The sequence below is a fragment of the Sardina pilchardus genome, chromosome 19 (genome assembly GCF_963854185.1).
Source record: "Sardina pilchardus chromosome 19, fSarPil1.1, whole genome shotgun sequence".
Classification (NCBI taxonomy): Eukaryota; Metazoa; Chordata; class Actinopteri; order Clupeiformes; family Clupeidae; genus Sardina; species Sardina pilchardus.
The window spans coordinates 2879149-2893601 of NC_085012.1; the positions used below are offsets into that span (position 1 = coordinate 2879149).

Consider the following 14453-nt stretch of genomic DNA (forward strand, 5'->3'; position numbering starts at 1 on the left):
TCATACTCCTCTATACTCCTCTATACTCCTCTTTACTCCTTCATACTCCTCCATACTCCTCTATACTCCTCCATACTCCTCTACACTCCTTCATACTCCTCTATACTCCTCCATACTCTTCCATTCTCAATACTCCTCTATACTCCTCAATACTCCTCCATACTCCTCCATTCTCTATACTCCTCCATACTCCTCCATTCTCAATACTCCTCTATACTCCTCCATACTCCTCCATACTCCTCCATTCTCAATACTCCTCCCTACTCCTCCATTCTCAATACTCCTCCATACTCCTCCATTCTCTATACTCCTCTACACTCCTCCATACTCCTCTATACTCCTCCATACTCCTCCATACTCCTCTATTCTCAATATTCCTCTATACTCCTCCATTCTCAATACTCCTCCATACTCCTCCATTCTCCTCCATTCTCAATACTCCTCCATACTCCTCCATACTCCTCCATTCTCAATACTCCTCTATACTCCTCCATACTCAATACTCCTCAATACTCCTCCATTCTCAATACTCCTCCATACTCCTCCATACTCAATACTCCTCCATTCTCCTCCATTCTCAATACTCCTCCATACTCCTCCATTCTCAATACTCCTCTATACTCCTCCATACTCCTCCATACTCAATACTCCTCCATACTCCTCCATACTCCTCAATACTCCTCCGTACTCCTACATACTCAATATGCTCCATACTCATTACTCCTCCATACTCAATATTCTCCATACTCCTCCTACTTCTCCATACTCATTACTACTCCATCGTACTCCATACTCCTCCATATTACCCCATACTCAATACTTCCCCATTCTCCTCGATTCTCCTCCTTACTCCCCCATACTCAATACTCCTCCAATACGCCTACATACTCATTCAATACTCCCACATACTCAATATGAGTATGTGTTGTGTATCTAGCGAGTACTGAGTGTGTATGTGTTGTGTATTGAGTATGTGTTGTGTTCTGAGTATGCTTGTGTCACTTATCTATGACACCTCATGTTCTGAGGCTGTGTTCAGGTAGAGTACAGGAAGAAGTACGAGCAGTGTGTGTTGTGTACTAAGTGTGTGTGTGTGTGTGTGTGTGTGTGTGTGTGTGTTGTGTATAAAGTGTGTGTGTGTGTGTGTGTTGTGTATTGGTGTGGCCGTGTTCAGGTAGAGTACAGGAAGAAGTACGAGCAGTGTTTGTTGTGTACTAAGTGTGTGTGTACTAAGTGTGTGTGTGTGTGTGTGTGTGTGTGTGTGTGTGTGTGTGTGTGTTGTGTATAAAGTGTGTGTGTGTGTGTGTGTTGTGTATTGGTGTGGCCGTGTTCAGGTAGAGTACAGGAGGAAGTATGAGCAGTGTGTGTTGTGTACTAAGTGTGTGTGTACTAAGTGTGTGTGAGTGTGTGTGTGTGTGTGTGTGTTGTGTATAAAGTGTGTGTGTGTGTGTGTGTTGTGTATTGGTGTGGCCGTGTTCAGGTAGAGTACAGGAGGAAGTATGAGCAGTGTGTGTTGTGTACTAAGTGTGTGTGTACTAAGTGTGTGTGAGTGTGTGTGTGTGTGTGTGTGTTGTGTATAAAGTGTGTGTGTGTGTGTGTGTTGTGTATTGGTGTGGCCGTGTTCAGGTAGAGTACAGGAGGAAGTATGAGCAGTGTGTGTTGCGTACTAAGTGTGTGGGTGTGTTGTGTACTAAGTGTGTGGGTGTGTTGTGTACTAAGTGTGTTGTGTGTGTATTGGCTGTGTTCAGGTGGAGTATAGGAAGAAGTACGAGCAGTCCAAGGGCCACTACCACATCGCTCTGGACACAGCCGAACAGCTCCACCACAAGGACAACGCCGTGCTGCACAGCCATGTCAGTCACACACACACACACACACACACACGCTACACAGCCACGTCAGTCACACACACACACACACACAGACACACGCTACACAGCCACGTCAGTCACACACACACACACACAGACACACGCTACACAGCCACGTCAGTCACACACACACACACACATACACACACACACACACACACTACACACACACACACACTACACACACTACACAGCCAGGTCAGTCACACACACACACACACACACACACACACTACACACACACACACAGACTCAGACACACTACACAGCCAGGTCAGTCAGTCACACACACACACACACACTACACACATACACACACACACACACACACACACACACACACACACACATGCTACACAGCCAGGTCAGTCACACACACACACACACACACACACACACACACACACACACACACACACACACACACACTACACAGCCAGGTCAGTCAGTCACACACACACACACATACACACACACACACACACACACTACACACACACACACACACACTACACACACTACACAGCCAGGTCAGTCACACACACACACACACACACACACACACACACACACACACACTACACACACACACACAGACTCAGACACACTACACAGCCAGGTCAGTCAGTCACACACACACACACACACACACACACACACACACACACACATGCTACACAGCCAGGTCAGTCACACACACACACACACACACACACACACACACACACTACACAGCCAGGTCAGTCACACACACATCTCTCCAGAGCACCAGGAGGTCAGTCTGGAGCAGATCTCCTTGGCAACAGCAGTGATATGTTCAGCTCTGCTGTGTTTACATATCGCATGCATACTGTGCTGAACTGACCCGCTATTACTGAGGAGTTTACGACCGCATCATTTGCTACTTTTGAGACATTTGCAATGCACTTGTAGTCTTGTAGAAAGCGTTCCAGTAAATGCTATACAGTAGTTGGTTTGATTGCCATGACATGCATTTTCAAGAGGCGTGTGTGTTCCCCTCCTCTGTGGCCATTCAGGTGAAGTACAAGCAGGACTATGAGAAGTCCAGAGGCAAGTCCCTGATGGAGTTTGTGGACACGCAGTCCTACAAAGTGTCCAAGGAAGCGCAGAAAATGCAAAGCGAGGTATGCCACATTATGATGTGATTATATAACAACACACAGCACATTTGGACAGAGCAGTGTTGGTGTGTGTGGTGTTAGTGTGTGTGGTGTGGACACAGCAGCAGTGTTAGTGTGTGTGGTGTTGACACAGCAGCAGTGTTAGTGTGTGTGGTGTTAGTGTGTGTGGTGTGAACACAGCAGCAGTGTTAGTGTGTGTGGTGTTAGTGTGTGTGGTGTGAACACAGCAGCAGTGTTAGTGTGTGTGGTGTTAGTGTGTGTGGTGTGAACACAGCAGCAGTGTTAGTGTGTGTGGTGTTAGTGTGTGTTGTGTGAACACAGCAGCAGTGTTAGTGTGTGTGGTGTGTGTGGTGTGTTGCTGAAGCTCCTCTCCTCACTTCTATAAATGCAGTAATGCATCAACATGGATGAAGCTCCTCTTCTCACTTGTATAAATGCAGTACAACACGCACTAACACTGCTGCTACATCAACATGGATGCCTTGAGTGTGCTCAGGTGGGCGTTTGTACAGCACATTGCCGCTGATGCTGCTGACCCTCTCCACACACACACACACACACACACACACACACACACACACACACACACACACACACACACACACACACACACACACACACACACACACACACACACACAGCCAACACAGCCCTGAGATCCCCTCAATGGAAACACACACACACGGGCCCCTCTCTGATAGCCACATTAGTCGTGGAGCTGAGTGTGTGTGTGTGTGTGTGTGTGTGTGTGTGTGTGTGTGTGTGTGTGTGTGTGTGTGTATTATATCTCTATTCATGTGTGTTCTTGCACTGACTCCAGATCAGTCATGTTTACTTGGTTCACCCTCTGCGCTTTGCATATGGGATGTGTACTGGAGGATGTGTGTTATGTGTGTTATGTGGAGATGTGTACTGGAGGATGTGTGCTATGTGTGGATATGTACTGGAGGATGTGTGTTATGTGGATATGTGTTATGAGTGGATGTGTACTGGAGGATGTGTGTTATGTGTGGATGTGTGGATGTGTACTGGAGGATGTGTGTGGATGTGTACTGGAAGATATGTGTTATGTGTGGATGTGTACTGGAAGATGTGTGTTATGTGTGGTCGGTACTGATTGGTGTTATGTGTGGATGTGTGCTGGAGGATGTGTGGATGTGTGCTGGAGGATGTGTGGATGTGTGGATGAGTTCTGGAGGATGTGTGTTATGTGTGGATGTGTACTGGAGGATGTGTGTTATGTGTGGTCGGTACTGATTGGTGTTATGTGTGCTGGAGGATGTGTGTGGATGTGTGCTGGAGGATGTGTGGATGTGTGGATGAGTTCTGGAGGATGTGTGTTATGTGTGGATGTGTGTTATGTGTGGATGTGTACTGGAGGATGTGTGTTATGTGTGGTCGGTACTGATTGGTGTTATGTGTGGATGTGTGCTGGAGGATGTGTGTGGATGTGTGCTGGAGGATGTGTGGATGTGTGGATGAGTTCTGGAGGATGTGTGTTATGTGTGGATGTGTACTGGAGGATGTGTGTTATGTGTGGTCGGTACTGATGGGTGTTATGTGGATGTGTGTTAGAGGATGTGTGTTATATGTGGATGTGTGTTATGTGTGAATGTGTACTGGAGGATGTGTGTTATGTGTGGATGTGTTATGTGTGGATGTGTGATGTGTGTGGATGTGTGCTGGAGGATGTGTGTTTTGTGTGTTAGAGGATGTGTGTTATATGTGGATGTGTGTTATGTGTGAATGTGTACTGGAGGATGTGTGTTATGTGTGGATGTGTTATGTGTGGATGTGTGTTATGTGTGGCTGTGTACTGGAGGATGTGTGTTATGTGTGCACATCTGGAACATCTGCTGTCCGTCCTCAGAGGGAGTACCGTAAGGAGTACGAGGACACGGTCCGCGGGAAGGCCCTGGTGGACGTAGACCTGACCCCCGCCTACATCACCGCCCGCAACGCCACCAGCCTCATCAGCGACGTAAGACACCTGCAGTAGCATGCTGTTATAACATGGCCACTGTCCTCACACACACCATAACATGGCCACCGTCTCTACACACACCTGCAGTAGCATTCTGCAGTAACATGGCTACTGTCCTCACACACACCTGCAGTAGCATGCTGCAGTAACATGGCCACTGTCCTCACACACACGCCTGCAATAGCACTATGATAACATGGCCTGCACACACCTGCAGTAGCACTATAATAACATGGCCTACACACACCTGCAGTAGCACGCTAATAACATGGCCACTGTCCTCACACACCTGCAGTAGCACTATTATAACATGGCCACTGTCCCTACAGACAGTTCACTTCTGAACTGTACATCATGAACTCACTGGCAATTTGCTTCTCATTGCTTGACTGGTAAGGAGTCTCTGATTAGCAGTATTCTCATGTTAAGTGAACTCAGAAGTATTGAATGTATCTGGAGTGAATGAACACGGTGCCTTAATTTAATATTGAATGTGTCTGGAGTGGATGAACACGGTGCCTTAATTGTACCCAACCCAGACGGTCAGCAGCTGTCTCCCTCTCTGCAGAAAGAGTACAGGAAGGACCTGGAGCTGGAGGTGAAGGGGAAGGGGATGTCGGCTCTAGAGGACACGCCAGACCTGCTGCGGGCCAAGAATGCCGGACAGATCCTCAACGAGGTACCTGTAGCCCTCACTGGGCCTCCTCAACGAGGTACCCTGTAGCCCTCACTGGGCCTCCTCAACGAGGTACCCTGTAGCCCTCACTGGGCCTCCTCAACGAGGTACCTGTAGCCCTCACTGGGCCTCCTCAACGAGGTACCCTGTAGCCCTCACTGGGCCTCCTCAAGGAGGTACCCTGTAGCCCTCACTGGGCCTCCTCAACGAGGTACCCGGTAGCTCCCACTGGGCCTCCTCAACGAGGTACCCTGTAGCCCCCACTGGGCCTCCTCAAGGAGGTACCCTGTAGCCCCCACTGGGCCTCCTCAACGAGGTACCTGTAGCCCCCACTGGGCCTCCTCAACGAGGTACCCCGCAGCCCTCACTGGGCCTCCTCAACGAGGTACCTGTAGCTCTCACTGGGCCTCCTCAACGAGGTACCCTGTAGCCCCCACTGGGCCTCCTCAAGGAGGTACCCTGTAGCCCCCACTGGGCCTCCTCAACGAGGTACCTGTAGCCCCCACTGGGCCTCCTCAACGAGGTACCCCGCAGCCCTCACTGGGCCTCCTCAACGAGGTACCTGTAGCTCTCACTGGGCCTCCTCAACGAGGTACCTGTAGCTCTCACTGGGCCTCCTCAACGAGGTACCTGTAGCCCCCACTGGTCCCTGGTCAGTTCGTCAGGCCCACTCTGGGCTACTCCGTGGTCACTCTGTCATGTGATGATCCCTGATGGAGTAGCGTGTTGTGATCGCCTCTCTGGGCTATGGTCCATACGCCTCACTGAAGGCCTCTCTTTGGGGTTTGCTCTGGTCCATACGCCTCACTGAAGACCTCTCTCTGGGGTTTGCTATGGTCCATACGCCTCACTGAAGGCCTCTCTCTGGGGTTTGCTATGGTCCATACGCCTCACTGAAGGTTTACAGCACCAGACATGACTTGCATCTGCTACAGTAGATCTGCTCTGTTGTTCTGACCAACCCTCAGCTGATTCAGCCACTTGTCCCCTCACTGTTGTGTTGTATTGATGCATAAGAACTGAAGACAATACACACACACACACACACACACACACACACACACACACACACACACACAGCACTCTCTGTTGCTCTGACAAACCCTCAGCTGATTCAGCCACTGGTCCCCTCACTCTTGTGTTGTATTGATGCATGACGTCTCTGATGTCAAGAACATATGAAGACAATACAACCACTTCACCTTACACAACAAACAATAATCTCATCAACACACACACACACACACACACACACACACACACACACACACACACACACACACACACACACACACACACACACAGCTCTGATCCCATCCTTGCTCTGCAGAAAGAGTACCGCAAAGATCTTGAGACGGAGATCATTGGCAAAGGCATGGATATCAGCAGCGATGTTCTGGACATCCAGAGAGCCAAGAAGGCCACCGAGATCACCAGCCAGGTGACCTGACTAACCTCTCACTCTGCCCTCTCCTCTCATATATATATATCATATTTATATATATGTGTGTGTGTGTGTGTGACTGTGTGTGTGTCTGTATATGTGTGACACTGTGTGTGTGTGTGTGTGTGTGTGTGTGTGTGTCCATATGTGTGACTGTGTGTGTGTGTGCATGCATATGTGTGACTGTGTGTGTGTGTGTGTGTGTGTTTCAGCTGAACTATAAGCAGACGGAGCAGCTGAAAGAGCACTCGTACGGCACATTGACTGACACACCTGAGCTGCTGCACGCTGCCTACCTGAAGGACGTGTACAGCCAGGTGAGTGCACACTGCCCCTACTGGACACTCACTGAACTACACTCAGCACTGCCCTAGAGATGCACCTAGAGATGTTCAGATGCACCATGTGATCATGTGTTCAGATGCACCATGTGTTCATGTGATCATGTGATCATGTGTTCATGTGTTCAGATGCACCATGTGTTCATGTGTTCAGATGCACCATGTGATTATGTGTTCAGATGCACCATGTGTTCATGTGATCATGTGTTCAGGTGCACCATGTGTTCATGTGCTCATGTGTTCAGATGCACCATGTGTTCATGTGATCATGTGATCAGATTCACCATGTGTTCATGTGTTCATGTGATCATGTGTTCATGTGATCAGATTCACCATGTGTTCATGTGCTCATGTGTTCAGATGCACCATGTGTTCATGTGATCATGTGTTCAGATGCAACATGTGTTCATGTGCTCATGTGTTCAGATGCACCATGTGATCATGTGAAGAGTTCAGATGCAAAAGCCTCTAAATCCACTTTTTGTCAAAAATGAGATAATGATGGTGAGTGAATGCTCTTCACATATAGTGTAAATTACTTCAATAATTTAGCTCCAAAACTCACTAAATACCATTCTCTTCCTGGTCTGAAATATTGATTTGTAGGCGAAACCCTATAGGAGCCTGATACAAAATGCTCATTTAAAAGAAAAGTGGTCAGACGGATTTAGAGGCTTTTGCATCTGAACCCTTCATGTGTTCAGATGCACCATTTGTTCATGTGTTCATGTGATCAGGTGTTCATGTGTTCAGATGCACCATGTGTTAATGTGTTCATGTGTTCATGTGTTCAGATGCACCATGTGCTGATGTGATCATGTGTTCAGATGCACCATGTGTTCATGTGATCATGTGTTCATGTGTTCAGATGCAGAATGTGTTCATGTGTTCATGTGTTCATGTGTTCAGATGTACCATGTGCTGATATGTTCATGTGTTCATGTGATCATATGTTCATGTGTTCAGATGCACCATGTGATCATATGTTCATGTGTTCATGTGATCATGTGTTCATGTGTTCAGATGCACCATGTGATCATATGTTCATGTGTTCATGTGATCATGTGTTCATGTGTTCAGATGTACCATGTGATCATATGTTCATGTGTTCATGTGTTCATGTGTTCATGTGTTCAGATGTACCATGTGATCATTTGTTCATGTGATCATGTGTTCATGTGTTCATGTGTTCATGTGTTCATGTGTTCAGATGCACCATGTGATCATATGTTCATGTGTTCATGTGATCATGTGATCATGTGTTCAGATGCACCATGTGCTGATGTGTGTTGTGTGATATCTGCAGGTCAGTGCTCACTGTACTCACTAGCCAGCCCTCCAGACGCTTATTGACCCGTGCAAACAGCTGGACAGTACAGCACGCCAGCAAAACATGTGCTGCTGTTTAAAACACACTGTCCACCTTGTGTGTAGAAAAGAGTGTTGCGTCTATTTGAAACACACTGTCCATGTTGTGTGCAGAAGACGTGTGTTGCTGCTGTTTAAAACACACTGTCCACGTTGTGTGTTGCTGCTGTTTAAAACACACTGTCCACGCTGTGTGTTGCTGCTGTTTAAAACACACTGTCCACGTTGTGTGTTGCTGCTGTTTAAAACACACTGTCCACGTTGTGTGTTGCTGCTGTTTAAAACACACTGTCCACGTTGTGTGTTGCTGCTGTTTAAAACACACTGTCCACGTTGTGTGTTGCTGCTGTTTAAAACACACTGTCCACGTTGTGTGTGTGTGTGCAGAAGAAGTACAAGGACGAGGCGGAGCGTCTGAAGGGGTCGTACGGAGGGCTGTCGGACACGCCGGAGATGGAGCGGGTCAAGACCAACCAGCGGAACATCAGCTCGGTCAGTGGCAGTGTCCTGATCTGTGCGTGTGTGTGTGTGTGTGTGTGCGTGTGTGCGTGTGTGCGTGTGTGCGTGTGTGTGTGTGTGCGTGTGTGTGTGTGTGCGTGTGTGTGTGTGTGTGTGTGTGTGTGTGTGTGTGTTTGTTTGTGTGTGTGTGTGTGTGTGTCCTGATCTGACCCCAGCAGTGCTGCAGTGCAGACAGATCGATGTCTCCAACACTCCAGATCAGCTGTAATTTTCCATTCCATGTTAACTATATTCTGACGTTTGTTGGCCAAATTGAAATGGTTTAGTGCACGCAAAAGTTTCCCCCGTCTGCAACTTGATCAATGAGATTGATTGCTGGTGATGGATTTGCCTGCTGTGCCTAAGGCCATTTCAGGAGCTCAACTGTCTGTTCAGTTTGAGTGCATTACTGATTGGCCCTCCCTCACCCCTCACCTGGGTCTGTGTGTGTGTGTGTGTGTGTGTGTGTGTGTGTACAGTAAGTGTATGTGTCTCTGTATCTTTACACGTGTGTGCTTGTGTCTCTGTACATGTGTGTGTGTGTGTGTGTCTCTCTGTACACGTGTATGTGTGTGTGTGTGTGTGTGTGTGTGTGTGTATGTGTGTGTGTGTGTATGTGTGTGTGTGTGTGTGTGTGTGTGTGAGCAGCTCAGGTACACGTGGGACTCAAAGCTGATGAGGGGCCTGATGTCGTCTGTCACAGACACGCCGGAGATCGTTCTGGCCAGAGAGAACGCAAAGAACTTCAGCGACGTGAGTGTTCGCTTCGCCCACATGGAGCACCACTTTCTGTGACCATCACAGAGACACATTCTGTCCCTTTCCCCACATGTCACATCCTGTCTGAGTTGTGCCTGTCCCCACATGTCACATCCTATCTGAGTTGTGCCTTTTCCCACATGTCACATCCTGTCTCAGTTGTCCCGTTCCCCATATGTCACATCCTGTCTCAGTTGTCCCGTTCCCCATATGTCACATCCTGTCTCAGTTGTCCCGTTTCCCATATATCACATCCTGTCTGAGTTGTCCCGTTTCCCATATATCACATCCTGTCTGAGTTGTCTCTTTTCCCATATATCACATCCTGTCTGAGTTGTCTCTTTTCCCATATATCACATCCTGTCTGAGTTGTCTCTTTTCCCATTTATCACATCCTGTCTGAGTTGTCTCTTTTCCCATATATCACATCCTGTCTGAGTTGTCCCGTTCCTGCACGTCACATCCTGTCTAAGTTGTCCCTGTGTTGAGATGTAAGTGAATTAGCATCAAAGAGTAGTATACACACATCCAAATGTTATGGCATAACTAAGTGGTGTGACTGGTGTGGTACGTGTTGGACTCGCTTGGTTCTTCAGGTGAAGTACCGGGATGGTGTTGGCAGTGGAACCGCAGTGAAGGAGACCCCAGAGATGGAACGAGTCCGCCGGAACCAGGAGAACATCAGCTCAGTGAGAACCCTCAGCAGCTCCGGAACGTTCTAATGTGTTGATATTCTTCTGACTATGAGCTCAGTGAGAACCCTCAGCAGCTCCGGAACATTCTAGTGTGTTGATATCTTACTGCCTATGAGGCCCTGACGCTTAACTCACTGTGCAAACTCTCCTGGACTTGCTATAGCAGCGGTCTGCCTCTCTACTGAAATATTCAGTCTTGTCTTCAAATTAGGATTGCTAATGTAGTGGTATGCCTCAGGTTCATTTGTCATTTTGGTTTTGAAAGAAAGCTAATTTTTTCAGTCAGCTTTATTTACATGTTCACATAGTTTACGACCTGGTACGACAGAAGGCACAATTCATCCACACACACACACAAGCTCTTTGAATCCTTCATCACTAAAATAGCTCGGAGGAATTTGTCCATGAAAAAGGCTTTGTAGTTCATGTTCACCTATATCCCCACACATTCACTCGTTCACCCATATCCCCACACATTCACTTGTTTACCCATATCCCCACTCATTCACTTGTTCACCCATATCCCCACACATTCACACATTCACTCGTTCACCCATATCCCCACAGCATTCACAAATTCACTCGTTCACCCATATCCCCACACATTCACCCATTCACTCTGTCACACATGCTGTATCCCCACACATTCACTCTGTCACCCATACTGTATCCCCACACATTCAGTCGTTCACCCATATCCCCACACATTCACACATTCACTCTGTCACACATGCTGTATCCCCACACATTCAGTCGTTCACCCATATCCCCACACATTCACACATTCACTCTGTCATACATACTGTATCCCCACACATTCACTCTGTCACACATACTGTATCCCCACACATTCAGTCGTTCACCCATATCCCCACACATTCACACATTCACTCTGTCACACATACTGTATCCCCACACATTCAGTCGTTCACCCATATCCCCACACATTCACACATTCACTCTGTCACACATACTGTATCCCCACACATTCACTCTGTCACACATACTGTACCCCCACTCATTCACTGCAGTGCTGCTCCCGTTCAGGCTCTGTTGAAATCAGAGTCATGGTTGTCCATCAGACGAGCTGACCAGTGTGTCCTTGAGCTCACCCACTCAGAGGCTACTTTCACACATGCACACACACACACACACACACACACACACACACACACACACACACACACGCACACAAACACACACACGCACACACACACCCCAGCCTTGGCCATTGTCCAGATGCAGTCATTAGCGGCTATAGCAGCCCGGAGGGGGACAATGGCCCATTGAGAGAGCAGCAGGCTCTCAGGCCCGGTCCACCCCTGCTGCAGGGGGCCCAGGAGTTCTGGTGCCAGTTCCAGGGGGCCCAGGAGTTCTGGTGCCAGGCTGACAGAACCAGGCCGCCGTGCCAGCCCACCCAGACGCCAGCGATGGCCAGCCCTGGCAGGGGTGGACACTGATGGCATGCCCTGGCGTGGGACGCACTGGCAGAGGTGGACACTGAGATGGACCTTTTAGTGATGGACCGGTGTGTTCTCAATACTGAGATGGACCTTTTAGTGATGGACCGGACCGGTGTGTTCTCAATACTCTTTGAGCTCTTTGAGTTCCAGCATTTTGTGTTGACATGTTGTTGCCTCACATTGCTGTGCAGTGAATCCCAAGGCTGTTTGGACACATAGAGCATTCTCCTGATAATACAGTGGCCTTTTGGATACATAGAGCATTCTCCTGATAATACAGTGGCCTTTTGGATACATAGAGCATTCTCCTGATAATACAGTGGCCTTTTGGACACATAGAGCATTCTCCTGATAATACAGTGGCCTTTTGGATACGTAAAGCACAGTACTGATAATACAGTGCCCCTACTGTTGCTGTTCTGTTGCTGTCAACTTATCTGACACTTTGTCCAAACGTCCCATCATTGAATCGGTGGTGTGTTTGAACACTCTCAGGTTACATAATAAGCCTTATATACCAGTGCGATGTTTTAGTTCATGTTGACAGGTAAGATATCAGAAGCTGTTCCCAGTGTACTAGTGTGTTGTGTGAGCTGCTCTGTCTTGTGTGGCAGGTGAAATATACTAGTGGGATATGGGTCACATAGAGCTGCTTTATCTTGTGTGGCAGGTGAAATGTACTAGTGTGTTGTGTGAGCTGCTTTATCTTGTGTGGCAGGTGAAATGTACTAGTGTGTTGTGTGAGCTGCTTTATCCTGTGTGGCAGGTGAAATATACTAGTGTGTTGTGTGAGCTGCTTTATCCTGTGTGGCAGGTGAAATATACTAGTGTGTTGTGTGAGCTGCTTTATCCTGTGTGGCAGGTGAAATATACTAGTGTGTTGTGTGAGCTGCTCTATCCTGTGTGGCAGGTGAAATATACTAGTGTGTTGTGTAAGCTGCTCTATCCTGTGTGGCAGGTGAAATATACTAGTGTGTTGTGTGAGCTGCTCTATCCTGTGTGGCAGGTGAAATATACTAGTGTGTTGTGTGAGCTGCTCTATCCTGTGTGGCAGGTGAAATATACTAGTGTGTTGTGTGAGCTGCTCTATCTTGTGTGGCAGGTGAAATATACTTCAGTAGTGTGTTGTGTGAGCTGCTCTATCCTGTGTGGCAGGTGAAATATACTAGTGTGTTGTGTGAGCTGCTCTGTCTTGTGTGGCAGGTGAAATATAAGTGTACTAGTGTGTTGTGTGAGCTGCTCTATCTTGTGTGGCAGGTGAAATATACTAGTGTGTTGTGTGAGCTGCTCTATCTTGTGTGGCAGGTGAAATATACTAGTGTGTTGTGTGAGCTGCTCTGTCTTGTGTGGCAGGTGAAATATACTAGTGTGTTGTGTGAGCTGCTCTGTCTTGTGTGGCAGGTGAAATATACTTCAGTAGTGTGTTGTGTGAGCTGCTCTATCCTGTGTGGCAGGTGAAATATACTAGTGTGTTGTGTGAGCTGCTTTATCCTGTGTGGCAGGTGAAATATACTAGTGTGTTGTGTGAGCTGCTCTGTCTTGTGTGGCAGGTGAAATATAAGTGTACTAGTGTGTTGTGTGAGCTGCTCTGTCTTGTGTGGCAGGTGAAATATAAGTGTACTAGTGTGTTGTGTGAGCTGCTCTGTCTTGTGTGGCAGGTGAAATATAAGTGTACTAGTGTGTTGTGTGAGCTGCTCTATCTTGTGTGGCAGGTGAAATATACTAGTGTGTTGTGTGAGCTGCTCTGTCTTGTGTGGCAGGTGAAATATACTAGTGTGTTGTGTGAGCTGCTCTATCTTGTGTGGCAGGTGAAATACAAGACGCCGGCGGGGCAGGGCACCAGCATTGGGAGAACTCCAGAACTGGAGCGGGTCAAACAGAACCAAGAGAACATCAGCTCGGTAAGTGGACACACACACACACACACACACACACACACACACTCATCTCCGGATCATCAGCGCAACGGGAACACACACACAGACATACACACACACGCATCTCCTAGTGCTGAGGAGTGGACACACACGCACACACATCATCATAGCATGTGCTCAGTTGGACAGACAGAGGGGTTTGGCATTTTTAACGCAAGATATGACATGTACAGATCAACAGGCATAATTCATGTCTTACCTCTCTTCTCTCTCTCTCCCCCCCCCTCTCTCCCTCTTTCTCTCTCTCTCTCCCCCCCTCTCTCCCTCGTCTCTGT

General features: G+C 47.9%; 1 protein-coding gene across 1 annotated transcript in view; it reads left to right on the forward strand.

Moving 5' to 3' along the window:
- Window positions 1–14453, forward strand: part of LOC134065865 (nebulin-like) — an 89417-nt gene that overhangs the window by 68911 nt on the left and 6053 nt on the right. The window contains exons 47-56 of the mRNA XM_062520960.1: window positions 1749–1853; window positions 2909–3016; window positions 4884–4994; window positions 5566–5676; window positions 7004–7114; window positions 7330–7434; window positions 9214–9318; window positions 9973–10077; window positions 10680–10772; window positions 14050–14142. Coding sequence (XP_062376944.1) covers window positions 1749–1853; window positions 2909–3016; window positions 4884–4994; window positions 5566–5676; window positions 7004–7114; window positions 7330–7434; window positions 9214–9318; window positions 9973–10077; window positions 10680–10772; window positions 14050–14142 — 1047 coding nt within the window. The remainder of the gene's footprint in view (window positions 1–1748; window positions 1854–2908; window positions 3017–4883; window positions 4995–5565; window positions 5677–7003; window positions 7115–7329; window positions 7435–9213; window positions 9319–9972; window positions 10078–10679; window positions 10773–14049; window positions 14143–14453) is intronic.